Consider the following 21,401-nt stretch of genomic DNA (forward strand, 5'->3'; position numbering starts at 1 on the left):
TATATATATTGCAGCCAGTGGTCTCTCTGGAATCTGGTTCTGAGCATGGTCGGGCATCCTCAGCTGCAGACCTCCATCTACCTCAATTTGCTGACAGTCACGGAGCAAGATTAGGACCTGAAGGGAACGGTCACGCTCTCACCAGCTGCAGTTTTAAGGAACAGGCCAAGAAAATTAGTTTCAAGTTACATAGTAGAAATTCAGTCTTGGATTTTGAAGGCTTGGACTGAGATCTATAGGAGAGAGATTTGACTGTTAACTTTAGCTATGTTGAAACGGCTTTTTGAACTGTATATACTCCTTAAAGATGGTAGGGGATAAAAGAAATTAACATTGTGTTATTGAAATACTCTTCTACATTTAGTACCCATGTTAGTTATTTCCTCTTTCTTGTATCTATCATCTCTTCCTTGACTGGCCTTCATTTAATTCAGCCATATTACTATTCAGCTAGTTTTTTCCAAAGTGCTAAGAGAAAAGCAGAAACTGTAAAGTCAAGTTATGAGGAGGACAGAAGTCACTACACCTTCTCTTCAGGCAGTCATGTAGAGGAAGAATAGATATCACGAAATGGGAGTGATTCCTAAAGCTGTGAAGAGGCAATACAAATCAGACGTGACATGGAAGAAAGTCCAAACTACAGATATTTTGAGAAGACAAAGACTTTATAGTTGCTTCGATGTCTCTTTCATTGCTCAGCTTCATGTTGCTATTCGTTTAAATGAGGAAACTTAGCCTAAAGATTTAAAGGAGTTTGGACAATTAATGTACTGAAGTGTAAATTGCGTATGATGGAGGTTTTACACCTTCCTCTGCAGCATTTGGCATCAGAGTTATTTGATACAGGATACTTTTCTGATCTGATACTGCAGAGCAGTTGCTGAGAGAGGCTGGGGACATGTGACATAGATGAAATTTTCTGGCTGAAATCTTACATATTTTTCCTCTAATTATTGTTGGCAAAGAGATGTTGAAATTCCAGAAGTGTCTTATGATTTAGAAAGAACTTGGTTTTGAAAGAACAAATCTTTTGGTGGGCTAATTAAATAAAACAGATTGAATTGTACTAGTAGAAAAAAATCCTTGTTTTATATCTGAGCTGCAGCAGGAGGTTCTAAGAAGGATTTATAGCTGTCTTCAAAGTTTAATATCTTCAGCCTAAGAAAATGTGGAGTACTGGAGGTGAATGATAAATTCATCAAATGAGGCAAACATTTTGTTTTACATCTATAGAGTTCTTCCTCCATCTAAACATTAAATTTGACTTCATTTTTTGGACGATACAGTTAAATGAGATTTTTTCAAATGATTTAATCCAATGTGCTATATTGAGCAGGATGATTAATGAGTATGTCTTGTTCAAATGTATTTGAGGCAGTTTGTACTGTAGTATAACCACCTGGTTTGATCCAATATTTATTTTCCAGCTAGGTTGTCTTTCTAGAAACTAAGTAGTTTTTGTTTTTTACCATTAATATCCATAGTCTTTGTGACTTAGTGAAAGATAACAGGATTTTTAGACAGTTTTCACTTGAAAAAAAATCCTGCTGGTTAGAATTGCTTCTAATTTGTTCTGGTATGCATGTAAAACCACTAATAGCTTGCAAAAAGCATTGCAAAAGTATATAGGAGAGGAAAATACATACACTTTATCCTTCATGAATTCTGTATTAAAATAGATTTGCGTGAGAATGTGACTTCGTGTGGTTATCTTTGTTCTGTCTTTTAGTGTAAAGTTCTGGAACAACGGTTAGAGCAGGGGATGGTGTTTACTGAATATGAGCGCATTCAGAAGAAAAGACTTATAGATGGTGAGTGCTCAATAGCTCGGCTTCCTGAAAATGCTGAGAGAAACCGCTTCCAGGACGTCCTTCCTTATGATGATACCAGAGTAGAACTAGTCCCAACCAAAGAAAATAACACGGGTTACATCAATGCATCTCATATCAAGGTGAGAGAAAGACTGTTGGAGATTTTTTTTTTCCAGTTTATATGGTAAATAAAAATGGATTTGGCAATTAATTTTGGGTCTGTCAGATGACTAAGAATCCTTCCCTGCCTCTCCAGAGGTTTCTGTGGGGAAAGAGGGAACCTGTTTTTCCCCGCTGCTTAGAAGAATAGTAGAGGGTTAATTAATTATTGGAGAGGTCTTCTGGCTTTCACTTCTATACTGAACAGATCTTTTATATTGATTGTCTCTCTCCCATCTCTTCCATCTCTCTCCTGATTGGTACTAATAGAAGGCACGTCCATTCTTCCCATAGTTAAGAAGGCAGATAACTTTTAAATAAATTGGGATTCTTTGCAATGATTATGACATTTTAGAACTGCAGTGACAACACTAATTATTTCATCCTCTTCTCATTCTCAGGCTAGATCCACAACATGCAGTAGTCTGGCTCCCTGCTTAAGGTTTTTTTTGTTTTTTTTTTTGATGGTTAGAGGAACAGATGGAGCTAGAGGGAATTCTGCTCTTTCATAATTTTTGGATGACCCTTTTCCCCAGCCTTAGTTCTTTAAACTTTATTAAAAACGGTTTGCAGGAATAAATAAAAAAAAAAGAAGTTTGCAGGGTGACCTCAAGAACCTACGAGGCAGTTCATTCATTTTCAATCTACTTACTAAAGTGCAACTAAGAGAGTTTTTATTACTTGAGTAGTTGTTATAGTTGTTTTATTATCTTCTTTATAAATCTGATTCTTCCCTGGTGTGGTACCATAGTTTCTATATTTCAACTCATTTCCAAATTTTGAGTAACTCTTCTGACCTTTCTGAACTAAAATAACATTTTGAGGAAACATCAGCTAATACTGACTTCTCCTGGTGCGCATAATAGCATTTGCCTCATCAGGGTATGAAAGCTTCTTTAAACCCAAATTGGCCAGGATACCTTAAATTCACAAAAAAAAAAGAAATATAATGTACAAATAAGTAAAGAAAATTTATGCTTATCATGTAAAATACATTTATTTAGCTATGTGCTTATATAATTTTAAACATTGTTTCTCTTGATCTGACGTGGCAAGGTGCAGCTAAAAAATGGGAGGCAGTTACAAATCACAGTATCCTACTTCTGCAGTGTTGCTGTCTGTTTCAGTTTGTGCATCTTTAAGTGGCTGACGTAGGAACTGGGAAAGGGTTTTAAATGATTAGTAATCGAGTTTATTTCTTTTTACAGATCTCGGTTGGTGGCATGGAGTGGGATTACATTGCTACACAGGGCCCTTTGCAGAATACATGTCAGGATTTCTGGCAGATGATCTGGGAACAAGGAATTGCCATTATAGCTATGGTGACAGCAGAGGAAGTGAGTACAGACCCAGTCAGGTCTATCCCAGAAACTTATGCAATGATTTTGTTCTGATCCATTAGAGTAAGGGGATCCTCGCTCCAACAAACAGATTAAAGATAATTTTCTGGTGACCCCTTTGCCGCTCTGTATTGTTTTTCTTGGCAGAAAGCTCTAAATTTGCAAACTCTTTCCTGTGGAAAATAGGTTTGTTCAGTGAAAAGCCAGAACACTGTAGTAGCACTTAATAGAGGAGAAATACAATCGTTAAAGGAACATTTGTTGTATGATTGCTTTCATGTTTGTTGTTAAGGAGGTGTTTTGCTTTTAAGGAAAGCGGGAGAGAAAAAAGCTTCAGATATTGGCCACGTCTTGGCTCAAGGCACAACACTGTAACATATGGAAGATTTAAGATTACCACGCGATTCCGTACTGACTCAGGCTGCTATGCAACTACGGGTTTGAAGATTAAACATCTTCTCACGGGACAGGAGAGAACAGTTTGGCATTTGCAGTACACTGACTGGCCAGAGCATGGCTGCCCAGAGGATTTAAAGGGATTTCTCTGTAAGTTTTATTTAATAGCTTTTTGTTGTTGTTATTGTTGTTTTTATACCACCTAATATGTCTGCTAAACATGAATTAGCTTTTGACGGCTATGCGAAGCACTCGGCTGCAAAAGGTGTCTTCACACTGGTAAGATGCTGAATTGTATTTCTGGTAGGAGTACACCTGCCAGTTTGTTAAAGTGACTATTTCAATCTAAAGCAAAATACATAATTTACTAAAGTTCATGTAGGTTAAAACATAATTATACTAAATGTCACACGTTTGAATATGTGCCAGCAATAGCAAGATGGCCACAAGCTGTTTTTGGTGGGGGATAGGGGAACAAGGGAATCCATAGAAAAGTTGGATGATTTTTGCATATCTATATTGCTCTGGTTGGGTTATGACTTGTGATGTATATAAGGTATAATTTTTCCGTGGAATGTCATTTGTTAAATTACTACTCTTCCAATGGTTGTGCAGTGTAATAGCATGGCTTATGGAACTTTATTTCCTAAATTTGTCATTCTTATGTTGTTCAACTTAATAGCATACTTGGAAGAGATCCAGTCAGTGCGGCGCCATACGAACAGCACTGCAGATCCTAAAAACTCTAATCCTCCCGTGCTGGTGCATTGCAGTGCAGGTGTAGGACGAACAGGAGTGGTCATACTGTCAGAGATCATGATTGCCTGCTTGGAACACAATGAGGTGATCTCTTTTTTTTTTTTTTTTTTCTCATGTTTTCAATAATGTTAGGTAGTGGAAGAGTAAATAATCTGCCTAATAAGTATTTTATGGCTGTTCATCTGAGCTTTCCCAAGATGTGGCCTTTGGAAGAGCCCTTAAAATTATGGTTGAAAGCGCTTTTGTCAATTTAACAGAAGTTAATAATCTTCTACGGTTGCCCACTTACACACTTGGAATGCTCAGTTAGGATGTTGAATCACTGAGTGGAACAAGGTATGCCCTGGGCTACAGAGCATGTTTCAGGATGTTGCCTTGGCTTTACCACTTCATGCCTTAGTTTTAATAGTTAATGTTCAAGAACATGTTTGTAGTCAGTCTCTTGTGCTTGCTATTAAGCATTTTTGTTCCTAAGTGTAATAGTACTTGCAGTATGAGTCTCAGTGAAGGACAAAGTGGTAGTTTAATAAAACAAAACCTAGTCCTATCAGCCTTTAGCTAGAAGTGAGCAGTTGTAAAGCAATTGGTAACATTATGTGCTGCCTGAAACTCAGAAAATTGATTGTTCCGTCTATTGTTTCCTTATCCTAATGCTGTGACAGACTTTTGCAGTTATTAGATTTGTGAGGACCCACATACCCCATGAGATACGCAAATATTTCACAGATGAGGAAGCTGAGGTAGGCAAGGTCAGCAGTGCAATGAAGCCCATACTGTAGGTATGGGCTGAATTATCAGAGCTGGAATTAGAGCAGCTTATTGAGTCCCCAGATCACTGATACTGTCTTGAATCTCTCTGCTGAGAGAGGATGAGCGAGTCTCCTTGCTTACCAGTTCCTTGTAACCGTTTGTTCTCTTCCTCCAGATGCTGGACATCCCACGAGTGCTGGACATGTTGAGGCAGCAGAGAATGATGATGGTGCAGACTCTTTCTCAGTACACTTTTGTCTATGGAGTTCTCATTCAATTTCTCAAAAGCTCAAGACTTATATAATCCCTCCCACTTCCTAAGGGACACTGCAAGAGTTTACAGAAAGAAAATTACAGTTGTCCAGGCAGACCTGCTCCCACTGTTTTTTTCTTTGTATGATGAATCACACAGTTACCTTTTAGGGCTGGTATGTGACTGTGAAATGCAAGTCAATGTAACAGTCCTTGCAAAGCAGGATCTTCGCTGGACTAAATTCTTCCCATGTTCAGCTGCAGCCATATTAGGGAATGATTTTACTTGTACTGGTCTGGAGTACTTGGGAACGTTTTTTGGAGTGGTGTTACTTTGGGCAAAATAAATATCTTACAGAATGGAAGTACATGGCACAATTGTACTAACTTTTTTTTTTTTAATATAGTTAACTGTGCAAAAGCTAAAATATGTGGATGCACATGGGGAGAGAAACCTGTTCCTTGGGAATGTCAAGGTCTTACACAGTTTCATTCTGCTTTCAATTTTATATTTAGAGCAGTACACCTGTATTTTTTAAAATGAACTTTCGGTTTCCTCTGGTTTACTTAGCAGAACTAGCATTTCTTACATACTTTAAGTGGTTGCTTTAAGGGCAGTTATTTTTGTATTTTTTTTTAAACAACTTTTTAAACACAGTTATATTTTCAGAGGAGAGGATTGACAATGCTTGAACTGAAAAATTGTGCAGAGAGTACTAGGGTAATAGGTAGTTGTAGAGTGCAGTGTAATAAAACTTACAGGTGAACGATCAAGTTAACTGTTGATAATTTCCATTTAAGTAGAAGCAAGTTTACCTATGGAGTTGTAGGCAACAAGCAGGGGAAAAATATTATAATTATCTACAAACGTCTTGGAAAGAAATGGATGAGAGAAAGTACATATACAGTATTATTCATATATTTAGAGGACAGTTTGATTTTACTGGCTGAAATCAAAGTGGATGCAAATGTTTTAAGCACTTTTTTTTTGCTCTGTTATTTATGTAGTTAAACATAGAAACTATAATCATATATTGTTTCATATGGTAATACGCCGTTACTAACCTGTTATTTTAGGAAGAGCCTTTAAAGTTGATGAAGTGAGAGAACCAAAATTGGAGTAAGAAGGTGCATAGTGGCGAAGCGGGAGTGATTGTGTAACACATAATGGAGGAGGTGTGGCAGCTATGATTGCTGGTTTTCACAGTGCAAAGATGACCATTAAAAATGTTTATGTTCCCAGTCAGGAGAGCCTTTAAAGCACTGGAAGTTTCTGTAGAATCCTTCAGATTATTTTGTTAGTGCTAGAACAGGTTTTGCTAATGGTGTGCAGCGTTGCGATGAAGAATGTTCACAGGAGCCATTTGAGAATGCCTGCAGAATGTAAGAACTCTTTGAGGTAACACTGGAGATGTGGGTATTTTGGTAACTGTAGAGCTGGCAGTCAGTGGTTGTGGCATGGATCTGAAGATGTCCTGCCTCCGCTAGCTGTATTGTCCCTGACTAGTGTGGGTCTGGTCTAATGACGGTATCCCTGAATACTCTTTTGTCTGTGTTTTTAAAATGGGGACAGTGTGGTTTTACCTGCCTTTTCAAGTGTTTTGAGATGCTGAGTTGAAAATCCCTATACAAAAGTGAGCTATTTGTTCTTAGATACCTGGTACAATTCCAAAAAGCCTTATAGTAGACCAGTCTGCAGGTATGTTTAAATATCAATTTCTCATGATACCTGCTTAACGAAATGAAATGAGACTGAAAGTGATTTTTTTTCACTGGTGAAGTGATGTTATTTTTTTCTGACCTGCCTCAAGGGCTTGGAAACTATTATGAATAATTACCCCCTCACACCCCCCTCTTCAAAGCAATGATTGTCCTCTCAAAGCATTAATTAATATAGTCATAAATAGGTTGCCTCAATTTCCTTTGTAATAAGCTGCTTGTATAAAGATAAACACAAGGCCCAAATGACTTTGTGCTAATATGTCGTTCTATAGACATGTACTGGTTTAAAATACACTATAATATTCAGCTAGTGCATTTGGTCGTCTTTCAGACAGTCCAAATTGTTCTACTCTCAGTAGCAGTAAGATTGAATATTTTTAGATGGGGGAAAATGTTCTTTCTGTAACTATGAAGTGCCTACCAAGTATTATCTACCAGATGTAAAACTGGAAGGAACACTGCCTTATTCCAGAGGACACCAGCTACTGAAGACTGATTCTTATATATAGTCTTGCAAGCAAACCAATTTGATGCATCTGTGGTAAGAGAAGTATCAGTGAAAGAAACAAAGATATTTGGTCTGTTTATATTGTGCCCTGTGTTTAAAAACATTGCTTTTTTTCTTTTCTTTTTTACCACAGTTCACCTAAGTCTTCAGAAATATTTGTGAGTGAAAAGGTACACTCTAGAATGTAGCTGGTACCATTTCCAAAGTTTGAACTGTGATCATAACATGATACCTGCAGCTTTTAATGAAATTATATATGGCCTCAACTTTAAGCGACACTTTTTATCGATTCAGCAATTACATCAGATATAAAGCATTAAAAAGAGCAATTAAGATAAAAAATTTAATTCCAAACTTGCGTGGTGGCTTCTGAGGTGGTTGAGGTCTTTGAGGTTGAAAGCCTTTTCTTTTGGTTCTCTCTTTTGTCTTGCTGAGAGGAACTGAGTTCACTTTTAGAGGTGGTCACTCTCTGATCTGGTAGTCAGTCTTGGTATTTTAAAGCAATAACACTGCTACCTTCTCCACTTCAGCTTTCAGATCTGTCCATCAGCAGTGCATTTCTGCGTTGACTTCATGTGAATTTTCCTACTGAAGATAGCAGGATTGTTTTTATATGTAAGCATATGTCTCCAAGGGAGCATTAAAAATGAGCAGTTTCTCTTCTGAAGACACCAAAAGAAATGAAACTCCACAACCTCCTGTAATAAAATTAATTTAATTTAAAAGCATTGTTTAGATTCTCAGATAACTTCTTTTAAAAGAACATTCAGTTTTTAGCTGTTCTGAGCCTTGAAAGGGATGCTTTTTACACGTAGTTGCGCTGGATGCTTTGTAAAGTGTTGGACATTTTAAGAAAATTCATTGCCCAAATCTAGTCACAGCCTTAGCTGCAGGTGGATCTTTCTGTCAAAAGCTTAAAATTCCCCTATAAGCCTGTCCGTTTTGCCAAATATGCTTCTGTTTGGATGGGGAAGAAACCAGATAATTATCACGTAAGATTTGAGTTGACTTTTTTTAGTGGAAAAGTTCGTGAAGCTATTCCTGAAGCAGATGATGAAGAACAAGATGTAGGTCTCTAGGAATGCCAGAGTTCTCAGGGATAAATACAGGTGCTATAGTACTGCCAGGAGACAGAGTTGACTGTCTTTTGTGGGCTAGGTGGAAAATGCTTTTTAGGATCAAATTCTACAAAGTCAGGAGAAGAACCTATGAATTGTAGTAAGGGCTTCTGACATTTGATTTCTGTCTTGCTTGCAGTGAGGAGAGATTGTTTGGCCAGTGAATCTTTGTATTCTTGGGCTCACAGCTCTTCTCTAAAAACAAAATTCAAAGCCCTGTTGATTTGCAAAGGTGACGCTGACTTAGCAGGCTTTGCTATAGGCTGCAAAGCACATCTTGCTCATCCTGTGATGGAGAAGATCCGTGCTACAAGTTGGAATTCTGCGTTGCGTTGCTGCAGCCTGCAGAACAGTGCTGTCCTTTTTCTGCTGCACGTAGGAATGTGGTCTCCACGAGCAGCACAACTTTTATGCCTTAGCATTGCTCTCATTGTGCACAACTGAATGGTAAAAACGACAACTGCAGGGCACTACAGTTTAGGTTTATAAATGTAAGTAATTAAAAGCAGGTGAGCAAGGCAGAGTTCCTGTAATTTCTGTGGATGATGAAAAGTTGTTCTAAATTATCATTAACATTTATATATATATATATATATATATAAAAAAAAGTAAATTAATAATAAGTAAGATTAAAATGTGTGCTAAAATGGAAAAATTCTTGGCATTTTGAGAAAGTATGTATTTTTTGGCTCCTCTTGTAATCTTGTGTATCTTTTTTTTTTTTTTTTTTTTAGTGGATGACATTTGGAGCAGTTTTCTCCAAAAATAGCTTCTTAAATCCAATAACTAAGGCTACCAGAGGCTGCTGGTACATTTTTCTTGTTGGAGCAGCTGTTAAAGTTGAGTGGCTCATAGATTTCAATGGCCTTTGGACCAAACTTTGGAACTGCAGGGTTGTTTATCATACAAGTTAGCTGTGTAATGGGACCTCGGTTTTAATACCAGTAGTGTTACTAAAACCCTGGAATTAAAATAGTGAACTCATTACTATACTGCAACAGTTAGCTCAAATTACTAATTTAAAAGGAACAACAGTTCAATTGCTAATAATTCCATGCTTTAGGTGGTTGTTTTTTTTTTTCCCAATATTTAAAACTCATGCAAAGCCAGAGCCCAGTCCTGCAAGACGCAAAATTCCCAAAGTTCTTCCTGATACTGTGGGAATTAAAAAATGCTTATTGCCAGTGAAAGTTTGAGCCCTTAAAGCATGAACATTCATGTCTACTTTAAATTTAAATACAGATTACAAGAATTAACCAAAAGAATGCAGCAGGAATGTGCATACATGAAACTAGAGCATTAAAAGGAAAAGTAGCTGAGATAGCTTGGAAGAAATTCTCTTTTGAAGGTACAAAATGTTGGAACTAGAGAGCGTGGATTTGGGGAATGACTGAAGGCATTTGGAGGAGGATTTGGAACATGTTGTATCCACAGCAGAACTGCTAGAAGGGTTTGATTCATATGGTATGTTTTTCATGGCATAGTAGGGTAAGTGAGCATGTAGTCATAGGTGTTATTTTTACAGGCTTTTTAAAATGTGATTTTTGAAACTCCAAATATTTTTTCAGAAGCTGTGTTATTTTTAAACATATTCTTTTCCAAATAGATGCAATGCAATCTGTCAGCTCAGTTTCTGTTTACTCATTAAAGGTCAGATTTTCGAACCGTGGTCTCTGGTTTTCCATGTGCAAACTGCAGGGTGAATAAGCATACATGCAAATTTGCACTGATAATTTCTAATGGATGCAGGTTAGACTGTTTGGAAGTTTAAGTAATTTGTGAATGCAGCTAGGTGTTTACTGCAGGCGTGAATTACACCTGGTTAAGGTTGGGTTGAAAGTCAGGTCCTTGAAATGTTGAGTTTTAACATGTGCTTACAAATATGTGGCAGTGCAGCGTTTGCAATACACTGATATTAAAACTTCAGAGAATCTCTAATACTGTGCTAGGGTATAGGAAAATATCTTAAACTTTCAACAGCTTTTGCAAATATGTCTGTAAAAAAGATTTCTTACTAAGATCCTATTGGGGACCAGCTAACTTGGTGCATTTTGCTGGCATCACATACGTTAGTTACCTTAAGGCCTACAAGGACCGTAAAAAAAAAAAAAATCTTAATTTCTATGAGCATTTCAAGAAACAGTTGCTAAATGACCTTGGATTCTGTTCTTTGCTGTTTTCCACATGATGCTGCATTTAGTGGTAAAGAATAACCTCCAGTGTATTTGCTCTTTACAAGTCCATTCTTCAGCTCTAACTGGGGAACGAAGGCAGAAATAAAGTGCAAAGAATTAACAGAGTTTACAACTGATCCAGCGTGTGGCAAGTTAGAGAGCAAGTCTGTAGACACCGTAATGTTGTTTTATTTCAGATAGGCGGCAATCAAAACTACCAAATTGTTACTTTTACAAGCACAGTTTCAGAAGGCGCCTCACCTTTAAAAAGGGAATTTAAATGCTGTTTTTCCATGTGGAAATATTTAAGAAAAAAAATAGGGGATTTTAAAGTATTTAAAGACTTCGCAAACACTGTTCATTTTTAAAATGGTAGGAAACTTGATAGGAAAATAACATGTAAAATCCTCCAGTCTGTCACGTTGCTAATCCTGAATAATTCTGGCAGACAAGGTGTACATGCTATCTCTTTACAAAGATATTTCCGTAAGTTGCTTTGAAATACCCCAAATCCCTGTGTCCTCTTTATGGATGATCTGGGGAGACTTAGGTGGAAATTTTAGAGACTTGAACTTGCAGATCAGTATGTACGCTCCTGCACATTGCTGAAATCTCTTCTTTCACCTAAAGCAAGTTGTGTTTGAAGTCCTTTCAGCGGTTGTGTAGGACTGAGTCCTTGCTGTCAGAGCAATACAGGATCTGGCTCTGTTTTCTTCCATTTTTGTTTGAGCCAATATGTGAGGATTTAAATGGGACTTTATTTAAACAGTAGCTACATGAATTTTCAAGTATTATTTTCTAGTACTAAGCTAGTGGTTAACACGTCTATTTTTGCTGTCTTGCCACCAATATTGTAAAAATGTATAATCAAAACAGCTTTAATTCTTGTAAAACTGAAATTGGTTTGTAAAACAATGTACAAATTGTGTTTCATAGACAGAAAAGCTTGTATTACTGAATGTAATATATGTGAAATGAATATATAATAGTCTATTTTTGCCATGAAAATAAATATTTGAAGCAACTATGAGTTTTTATTGTTCCATTATTAAAAGAAAAATCAGTGAACTTAATTTTAATGTGCAGCCCTAGCCTGGGACTTCACCTTCCATACACAAAGACGTCAAAGCTCTGCAAGTGCTGTCCTGCATTTTAATATGAAGATAAAACTTACACTGTCAGATACTAATGGTTCTCATCTTTGCGGCAGGAAGGTTTTGTGACTGATACCCTATCATCATTTTACATATTTTTGCATTTTCAAAGGACTTCTGTAGTACTAAAGATTCGATTTCTCTTTTACCTTTAAGCAGAGGAGGGATAAAAATGTTTCAGAAGTTGAAAAACCCATTCCAAAAGCAGGTGAGAAAAGAAACAATCTACTGTATACTTAGTATCATTGGAGCTGCTAGCAATACTTAATAGTGAAGTTTTCTTCCTTTTGTAATTGATATTTAGTCAAAAAGGGAGGTGATACAAAAGGCACAAGATGATGGGTGAATTGTATACTGGATGCTGCAATTGCACACTGGACAGTTGCATACCCCTTGTCTTTGCTAAACTTCGAATACGCTGCCTACTTACCTATTTCAGGAAATACTAGTCTTTTAATAAGAATTTGTCTTCCAGGCATGCTCAATTCGATGGCATTAACCCACTAATGGTAAGATAACTTACCAACCATCTATATACTTGTCTGATCAATTCCCAGGTCCTGGGGAATGTCCCGTGCAATGTTCAGTGTGTGCAAAATGCTCTTACTGGGCATGAATTCAAAATCAAGAGGAAAGCATGATTTCTCAGGGTCCTAGGCATATGGTAAAAAGCACTCAGCAATTCTGATCAAACCTATTATTTGTACTGGTTTTGGACGTGAGGGAAAGGTCTCCTAGAAACCAAAATTTCCCCTAGATCTAAAATTACTCTAACCTTTTGGACTGTAGCTGTTATTTCCAGCCACTCGCCAGCAGAGCCTCATGGTGGCCAGAGTTGGCTGATAGCGATTCTGGGGTCTGGCACAGGCAGCTGGCACGTTCCTTGGGTGGGAGCTTGAGGACTTGGTACAAGCGGAGCTACGGGGAGCTAATAGGAGAGGTTCCTCAACCAGGTGAGACTCAGGAGAGCTGAAGTAGCTCTCCTTCTGCTGTTAGGGCTGTTTAAATCTAGCATGGCTGTAGATAGGTGAAGTTTGTGTGAAACTCAGTGATGCTAGGTACTAGCTGGAAGTTTTGTGTGTGACAGTTGCGCTATTCAGGATATGGCTTTGGTTTGTTTTTTAAACACATTTCAGTTATCAATGACAACATATAAATTTGTGTTTTCTTTCTTCCAGTATTGCTACGAACATCCCCAGAAGGCTGGATTCTGCGTGAATACAGAAGCTGCACAGCGCCACGAAGTTGTTGCCAGTTTACCTACAGCAGCCAGAGAACTGCTGGCGGAGGGTCACAATTCACAAGTATGATGTCACTGATGCAGGTACCAAAAGGGGGAAGCTGTTGCAGGAGAGTTGGAGTTGAGTGAGACCTGGATGAAAGATGGATGTTCATCAGCTCTGGACAAAGCAAGGTACCCTGTGTTGCTGTAATTTCTCTTGGCTCTTGGGCAAGGTGAACCTTCTGTGGTCAGCACTTGTATGTGACGGCAGTGTTGTGGTTTCAGGGGAGCGTAAGCGCTTAGGGAAACGCTTGTTCTGATAGCGAAAGGCTAGTTCTGTCATTACTACAGTTGCTTTGAAGTAGCCTCGTTAATTCAAAGAAAAACCAAGAGTAAGTAGGAAATGGGTGGCCCTGGGACTATTTTATCGCAAAACACCTTTTGCTTTCAGAGCCACATAGCAGTGGCTCTGCATGAAGATCTGCATGACAGTCCTGCAGACAGATACCTACGTTTTAGCCAAACATCTGCCATCCCCAACATACCAACCATTATTATTTACTGCCCTGCTTTTTCTGTGGATTTTAGGTATCTGCTGTAATAAACGAAATAACCAGAAAATATTTGGAGGGCTTGCAGATGAGGTTTCTTAATTTAAGGTTGTTAGTTCAGTTTATTATTATTATCATTAGCCATTTCTAAAATGACAATCATGTGCCGTACGTAAATTTAGAAGGACATCAAATCCTTCCACGAACAGACCTGGAATTATCATACCCAGAGGCAGATGAAGAATTTTCACTGGTGTTAAGTACCTATGAAGAAAGCCCCTGTCAAGCCTGGTTAATGCTGATAATCAGTGATTTGAAGGAACCGCATACTTCGGTGTGTGCATATGTGTATCTGATGTCTTCTGCCTACATACCATGCTATTCATAACTGATGGAAGCCGAAAATGTCTTTCCATCGTCAAAACCTTTAGCAAAAAAACTTCAGGAAGGTTGAAGACAGTTTTATTTTGTTGTTGTTGTTGTTTGTTTTTTTTTTTGATAATGTTTAAGATATTATTTTAACATTTATCAGGATTTATCTGAGTTTCCTGCGCCATAACAATATAAAAATAATTTCATTTGCTCTCAGCTGACCATCTCTGAGCCTTTATAAGTAGCTGGTGCTAACCCTGTATTTCAAAAAAATGGGTTGTCTTTGGAAAGCCAGGAGCTGTAGGTCTCCATCACTTTACGTTCAATCAGTCACCAAATATTCACTTCTCTCCCTGAATTTTGGGAGGCAATTTAATTTGAAACTATGAATCTTAGGGAATTGTACTGCCTCATTTTTTCTGTTTAAGGAAGACCCGTCCTTTCACTGACATACTATAAATACAAAATTATTTTTATTTCCTGATTCTAGTGGTCCTGAAAGCTCTCTTGGAGAGGTAGAGCAGCTACAATAATCAGCAAATTTGAGTAGTTTTTCTTTGGTGGTTACTTCTGGCTTGAAAAAGAGAAGTAGCAGCGCCCTGAGCAAAAGGGGACCTCTGTTTTCTCCTTCATAAGGAGAGGGGAAACACTGCATTAGTAGTCAGAATCAAAGTGTAATTAGGAAAGAGGAGGAAAACAGTTGTACGTCAAAAATAGAAACAAACTTAGATGGTTGATGAAGTATTTGCCTTCTTCCGAGTTGCTCTTCAGCTTTAAAGGACAGAAGGAGCTGGTGCACAGCCACCCTAATCAGAGGAGCAATAGGAGGGCAAACAGCAGGTATGAGGGGAGTAGCTCTGGTGCTCTGCTAAGAAACAATCTGCCCAAGATGAGGAGCATTGCTGACTGTGTGCTCTCCCTGCACTGAGAGCAAAATTTATCCTTAGTGCCCTGGTGTTAGGAGGGCTGCCAAGGTGATTTTAGCACTTTCAGTGCATTTATGCCATCAAGCTGGAAGTAAAGTGCTCTGTTTGAGGGTGTTTTCAGGACAGAAGGTCAGCCTTATCCCTCTGCGCAACGCTGGTATTTAAATAAAGTCAAATAAGCAGAACTGAGGCTAATTTACGTTGTTGAAGGAAACTGGAAATAGTGCACCAATATTACCGGGTGAATTGCCTTGATCCCTGTGAAGGTGACTTTGACTGTGAGATAGCCTGGCCCGTTTCAGACCTGCCCCATAGCTTTGTGACTGGAGTGTGGTGTCTGTGTGGGTGCTTCTTGGTGGCGGGGGCTGGTTTTTCACCTGTCAGATGCGTCTTTGGGTAAAGTCTCTGACCACAGGGAGCTGGTCATGAAGGGGGTGTGCCCAAGAGCCCTTTGGGGAGATCTGATTGTGCTATGAAGTGAACCAGAGGCTCTGAAAAGCTCAAATATTGAAGAGTCTTGAAGAAAATGCATGCCATAGAAAGTCACAGTGGGGACCCTCAGAAGACTACACGTGAGTTGACAGCCCTTGTGCAAAGCTGGGAGATTCTGAAGTTGGGAGGGGAGGACGCACCATCCACATTTGTTTCTGAGGAAAGGAAAACAGATCAGAGCTTGAGGAGCTCTGCAATCTTTCTTTTACAATTCTTATCTGAGATGATTGTGTCCAGTGTTTGGGAAGCCCCATAGTCAGCTCCCAAACCTAAGCTGTCTGTGTCATCTCTGGTCTTGCTTGTGCTAAACATCAGGAAAATGCAGGGTGCCAAATGCCTTCAAGCTGAATTTCTGGTTGTAGAGGCTACTCCTCGGAGGTCCTGTGAGGAATTCCTAGGCTGACAGGAGAGCTGATGGCCTTTGACACGTTGCTTAGTTTCTTGTTTGGCATGCGAACATGCTCATGAGAGAAACAGATAGCTGGGAAGAGTTGGGGGTCACCTCATAGTTCTGTTATTCGTCTCCTGGAACTGGCTGCTGGCTGCTGCGAGATGTAAGGTATGCTGCAGCCCTCGCACAGATACTGTAAGGGGAGTCCTACAGGCTCGCCGAATTCTTGGGATAACTGCAAAGAGCTCTGCACCTCGTGCTACAGATCACGCTGCCTGTCCCCTGTGAGAATGGGGCAGCATAGCTCTGCGGCCTGCCAGGCCGAGGTGGTGTGTGAGTTTCTCAAGTTTCAGATGCCTCCCTGCTCCATTTATGTAGCCTTCACTTGCCCTTCTCAAGGTCTAATTTCATTCCACCAGCGAAATAGGGCTGGAAGGACCGTGCAGGAGGCTGTGTGTACTACAGCCTGCATCACAAACAACTACTGCACGAAGTAACCCATGCTTATTCCCAGCGGGGCTGTGTGTCCTGTTTCTCCACCATCCCTCAGCTTTTGCAGGCCAGTCTAACAGGCTAAAAGATGAGCACAGCTGAAACTCGGGTGTGTGCTCACCTTGGTGTCCCGCTCACCTCCTGCCCTTTGCTCTCTGCCGAAATTAGTGAGGTGGGTGGGTTGCAGATGAGTTCCTTTATGAGGCATGAAGACAGAGCCCAGCTACTTCGGAAGCTTTCTACAGAGAACAATCCTGTGCCCAGTAGATATGGCATTAATTTTAGTTCCCTTCACTTGAATTAACTTTTCTTGTTGCTGCTCATGGACTGCCCGACATCCTGAAGTCCTCATAGGTTTTCATTCAGGTGGCCGAGGTGGAGATGAGCTACAGCCCCTCTGTGGCTCGAGTGATGAATTGTCATGCAAGTGAGAAGTGCTGCTGCTGCTTTCCCTTCCTGATGCATTCTCCCTGGGACATGTTCAGCTTCCGCTGGCCCAGGACCCACTTACAAGCTTTGAAACTGGATCCCTTGACTGGTTGTGACCCATGCAGTGTGCAAGGGCTGCTGCTGCAGTGGATTAATTTACCACTCACCTGTTTGCATATCAATTGCTTTGCTGCTTGGAATGGAAACTGTTGATTGTTTCTGAATGAAGCAGGTTTCACTGTTGACAAAGAAAACAGGAAGGTTAGACTGCTGGTGAGTATTTAGCACGTTGTTTTGGAGTGAGAAATTGTTATTTATATCACTGGTTGCTGTCCTGTTCCTCGTAATCTGCATCAATACCAGATGTTGGCTCCTGAGAGCAGGCCTGTCCATAGGAAGAGCAGGTTAAGTGCTGGGGAAGGGCCAGGAAGCACGGTTTGGTGGCTGTAAAGTCAGCCTGTAACTGCAGTGCTTGCTTATCAGCAGACACCGCTGCCTTTGATGGTCGGAAACTAAAGGGGGATGCCAGTTTCCCATAGCCATATGCTTCCTGAAGTACACCCTGAGTTACAGTCATGTGTTTGTTCCCTTTATTCATTATATTGTTTAGGTCTCAAATGCTTTTGTTGCAGTGGACAAATGCTACAATACAGAGGAGGAAAAATTGAGGGAGCTCTGAAATGTGTTGGAGTGGCCACTGGTAGCGAGTTCTCCAACTTTGTATACTTCATCCACTTCTACCTGATTGTAGTTCTTATCATTTTCATTAAAGATGGTTTAACTAAGGCTTCCTTTTTTTCCCCTTCCTTTCCTCTCACATTTCTCTTTCCTTCCCCCAGGCACAGGGGAACTCAGGCCCAGGGGAACTGTGCACTGAAGGCAGCTTCTGGGATGCCTCGTTGGCCAGAAGCTGGGCGCTCACTGCAGTGAAACAGCCTTCATTAGGTGCTACGAATGAAATGCCTGGAGTATGCTAGGGCTCCAATACTCTTGTTCCAACTCCTAAACATGACCATTGCTGAGAAAAAAGTAACCCTCTTTACCCTCATCTGATTCTTTTTCTTTTTTTCTTTCTTCTCTTCCTCTCAACGTGAGACCTTGAGACTCCCTTCTTCTACGAAGTCTTCTGTTTCATTCGCAACAGCCAGGCAATGCCCCCACACCACAGCTGCTGCCAGCCCTGCCTGAGAACCCCCTGCCAAAGGCAACCCAAACCCAGCCGCCTGCTACATGCAAAGCTCCTGCTGGGGGCCTCCCAGATCCCCATGCTTCTGCACTAAATTTTGGATTCTGCCCATCGCTGGGGAGAGGTCTGACGGAGCCACTTGTGTTTCAATTATGCAGTACTATCGGTTGAGCTGCATCATCCTACAGCTGTTCTGTAGCTGTAAATGATGTAAAAATGTACAGAAAAGCAGAGGAGCAGGTCCCTGGAGTCATTCTGCAGCTAAGCCTAAATGAAATATGCAGGTGGGTGTCTTAGACACAGGGTCGAGCAGGGATAAAATTTCAGTTTGGGTTTTGCTTGCAGGTTTTTCTTGTTGTTTTGTGGAAAACACTAGGACATCTAAGCACCTTTTTCTTTCATCAATCTTTATTTCAGATGACCAAAGCCCCGCTTTGCTTTGTAAATAAGCAGAATCCTACCTTTGAAAACAAGCACACTGATGACAAAACTGCAGGCTTTACAGATAAGAGACTGTTTTGTCAAAGAGCTGAGCAACAATAGTGAGCTTTTGGTCATCTGAAGTAAGCACTGATGTTGCTATGCAGGTGTTTATTGCCCACATACGTCTGGGCAGAAGTAAGTAGATCACAGCCACTGACTGCTACTAACAGACTGTAGTGGTGGTGCCACTGCCTTGTTCTGCTAGGGTTTGTGCCAAGACCTGAGTGTAGCAACAAGTGAAAGGAAACTCAAGGTGATGAGACAAAAAAAAAAAAAAAGTTTTCCCCTACCCCCCAGTGGTTTTTTTAACTAACCCAAAATCTCAGAGAGAAAACAAAGCTTGCACTGTTGATTAATCTTATCGGTGATGTGGGTCTGGCTTGCGTATCAAATTGCTTAAACAACTTACGTTTGAAGCACCACCTAAGGTAAATGTGCATAAAAAGGAGAAGGTTTTAAGCCCTGGATAGCCTGATTTACTTCTGGCTCTATAGGCTAGATAAGTTAATTGATTTCGTATTGATAACGCTTATCTAGAATGTTTTTCCCCACTATCTGGTGGGAGCGGCTGTACAACGACAAACCCGGTCCCTACCTGGGCTGACTGCGCCAGCTGCTAGGGTGTCGGGCGTGCGGCCTTGGGGTTCTCTGTGGGTATCCCTGCAGTATCCAAGACATGTTCGTCGTTATGAAGGTCAGTTTTAATGAATTTACTTACTCTTTTAACTACCACCTACCCAGATAAAACATCACTGGCATTCAGACAGACAGCTCATCACAGGAAAACGTGGTCAAGGAACTGTTTTTATTTTCGTGTTACTCATGCTCCAGGAAATAACTGTGTCCTTACTCGCGCCTTTTTGTGTGCTGAAGTCATGAGCACTTTCACTACTGTGTTATTTGTTTTTTAATTTTCAGATTTTTAATGTGAAAATCTTATTAATCTTTAATCAGACTTACGCTGACCACAAGCCAAAGTTTGCTGAGTGATCCTTTTGATGACATGCAAGCTGTACAATGTAGTGATAGGAAAAAAATTAATTCCCTTATTGAGCAACGGAGAACGGAGGGCCCCAGGAGCCAGTGAAGTCGTGGCAGAGTAGCAAAGAGGCTTTATATTTGGAGATGTCTGACCTAGCCAGTCACCCTGTGTTTATGCCAACAGTTCCCTAGGTGCATCCCACCCTTCAGTTCTGTGGGGCAAGATGATGGGAGCTGCCCTGGGGATGGCAGAAGGGTTTCAGTCACGTGTGATGCGGGAGGAACCCTCCCTGCACTATACTGAGTCAGTCCTCTGGCTGCGAATATTTTCAATGAGACAAGCTCTGATGGACGGATGCAAAATCCTCACGTTATCTTTCCCACTTTTCAGGGAGCCGGGGCGCTCAAGCTGCAGGCCAGATTTACAAGATAGCCAGCTGAGCATGGCAGATGAAAGGCTAGTGCCCATCTGCTCAGCCACATGTACAAGGCTAAAATAAAACACGCTCTGCTGTCATTGTCAATAAGTGTAATTTATTATCATGGCCAAGACAGCCAGGAAAGTGTATTTTCTTTTTTTTTTTTTTTTTTTTAAATCATGTACTGTACTGCAATGCCGGTGCCAGTGGCAGAAATGTTGCTTTTGTTTGATAGGCTTTTGTTGAAGGTTCTTAGGAGATTTTTTTTCTTTCCAAAAAAGTTTGAGCTTCAAAAGTAAAGCAGTGTTCTATGATTATTGGAGCTACTTACAGCACACTGCAATCAGTGACTTAGCTTAATAGACTTTTTGAGACCCTCTTGGGCCACAGGAGAGGCAGGTGGTAAGAGCTGTCAGTGCACATGGATGAACTCTGACCATTTGGGCTTGTCCTTGGAGGAGCAGATTAAGACATATTTGGGGAGAGGCTTTTCCAGTTCCTCAGGCATCTTATAGCTCCTGAAATGCAGCAAGGCAGTATTGTTTCCTAGCCCCTCCTCAGAACTTACTGAGCCCATTCTGCAGTAACATGAGTGCCAGGTAATAACTGCACTCTGGTTAGACAAAGAACTCTCAGCTGATGTTGTACAATGCATGTGTTAATTTCAATTTAAAGAAAAAAAATAGATCACCTTTCCTCCATTTGCTGTACAAGATGCCTGATAGGTCTCTTCTACTAGATAATCCTAGTCATCGAAGTCCAAGCTCACTGCAGAATGCTATGCCAAGGTTGCCATCAATGCAAGAAATTTAACTGTGCATTTCAGTTCTCTGCAGTGTGACAATTGTTGAAGTCTTCGCTTTCAAGAAATACGAGCTGAATCAGGGATGAGGATTAAGTAGCTCAAGAGCTGTGTGTAACACAAACAAGCAAGCTGCATATTAAATGGCTTAAGAGCTGCCATATGCAGTAGCTAGAGATAAACGTCCTTTTCTGGCAGGAAAGCTGACAGGGGGTTAAGCAAACAATGACAGCAGCTAATACTGCAAAGTGGCTCTTTCTACATGCTGGTTGGTACAAGAAATGAGGCAATTCAGCTCATAGCGGAGGGAGGAAGAAGGAATCATCATCCAGCAGCATCAGAAAGAAATCCTTATGTTTGGGACGTTGCCTACCCACACTCATGCCTTATTTCATCCCAGCTAATACAAGGAAAGAGCATGTTTCTAACATTCTACAGGTACTGTAAAAGGAAAAAAAGGTGTAAGAATTTCATGTTCCAGTGGGATTTACATCAAACAACGCGCTGAGCAC

General features: G+C 40.2%; 1 protein-coding gene across 4 annotated transcripts in view; it reads left to right on the forward strand.

Moving 5' to 3' along the window:
- The window catches only part of PTPN21 (protein tyrosine phosphatase non-receptor type 21), a 46,458-nt gene extending 34,445 nt beyond the window's left edge, over positions 1-12,013 (forward strand). For all 4 annotated transcript variants that reach the window (XM_040559878.1, XM_040559875.1, XM_040559874.1 and 1 more), the window contains 5 exons: positions 1,730-1,951; positions 3,179-3,307; positions 3,622-3,856; positions 4,389-4,549; positions 5,391-12,013. In XM_040559878.1, the coding sequence (XP_040415812.1) occupies positions 1,730-1,951; positions 3,179-3,307; positions 3,622-3,856; positions 4,389-4,549; positions 5,391-5,519 (876 nt within the window). In that variant the 3' untranslated portion in view covers positions 5,520-12,013. The remainder of the gene's footprint in view (positions 1-1,729; positions 1,952-3,178; positions 3,308-3,621; positions 3,857-4,388; positions 4,550-5,390) is intronic.
- Positions 12,014-21,401: the final 9,388 nt, after the last annotated feature.

The sequence above is a fragment of the Cygnus olor genome, chromosome 5 (assembly GCF_009769625.2).
Source record: "Cygnus olor isolate bCygOlo1 chromosome 5, bCygOlo1.pri.v2, whole genome shotgun sequence".
NCBI lineage: Eukaryota > Metazoa > Chordata > Aves > Anseriformes > Anatidae > Cygnus > Cygnus olor.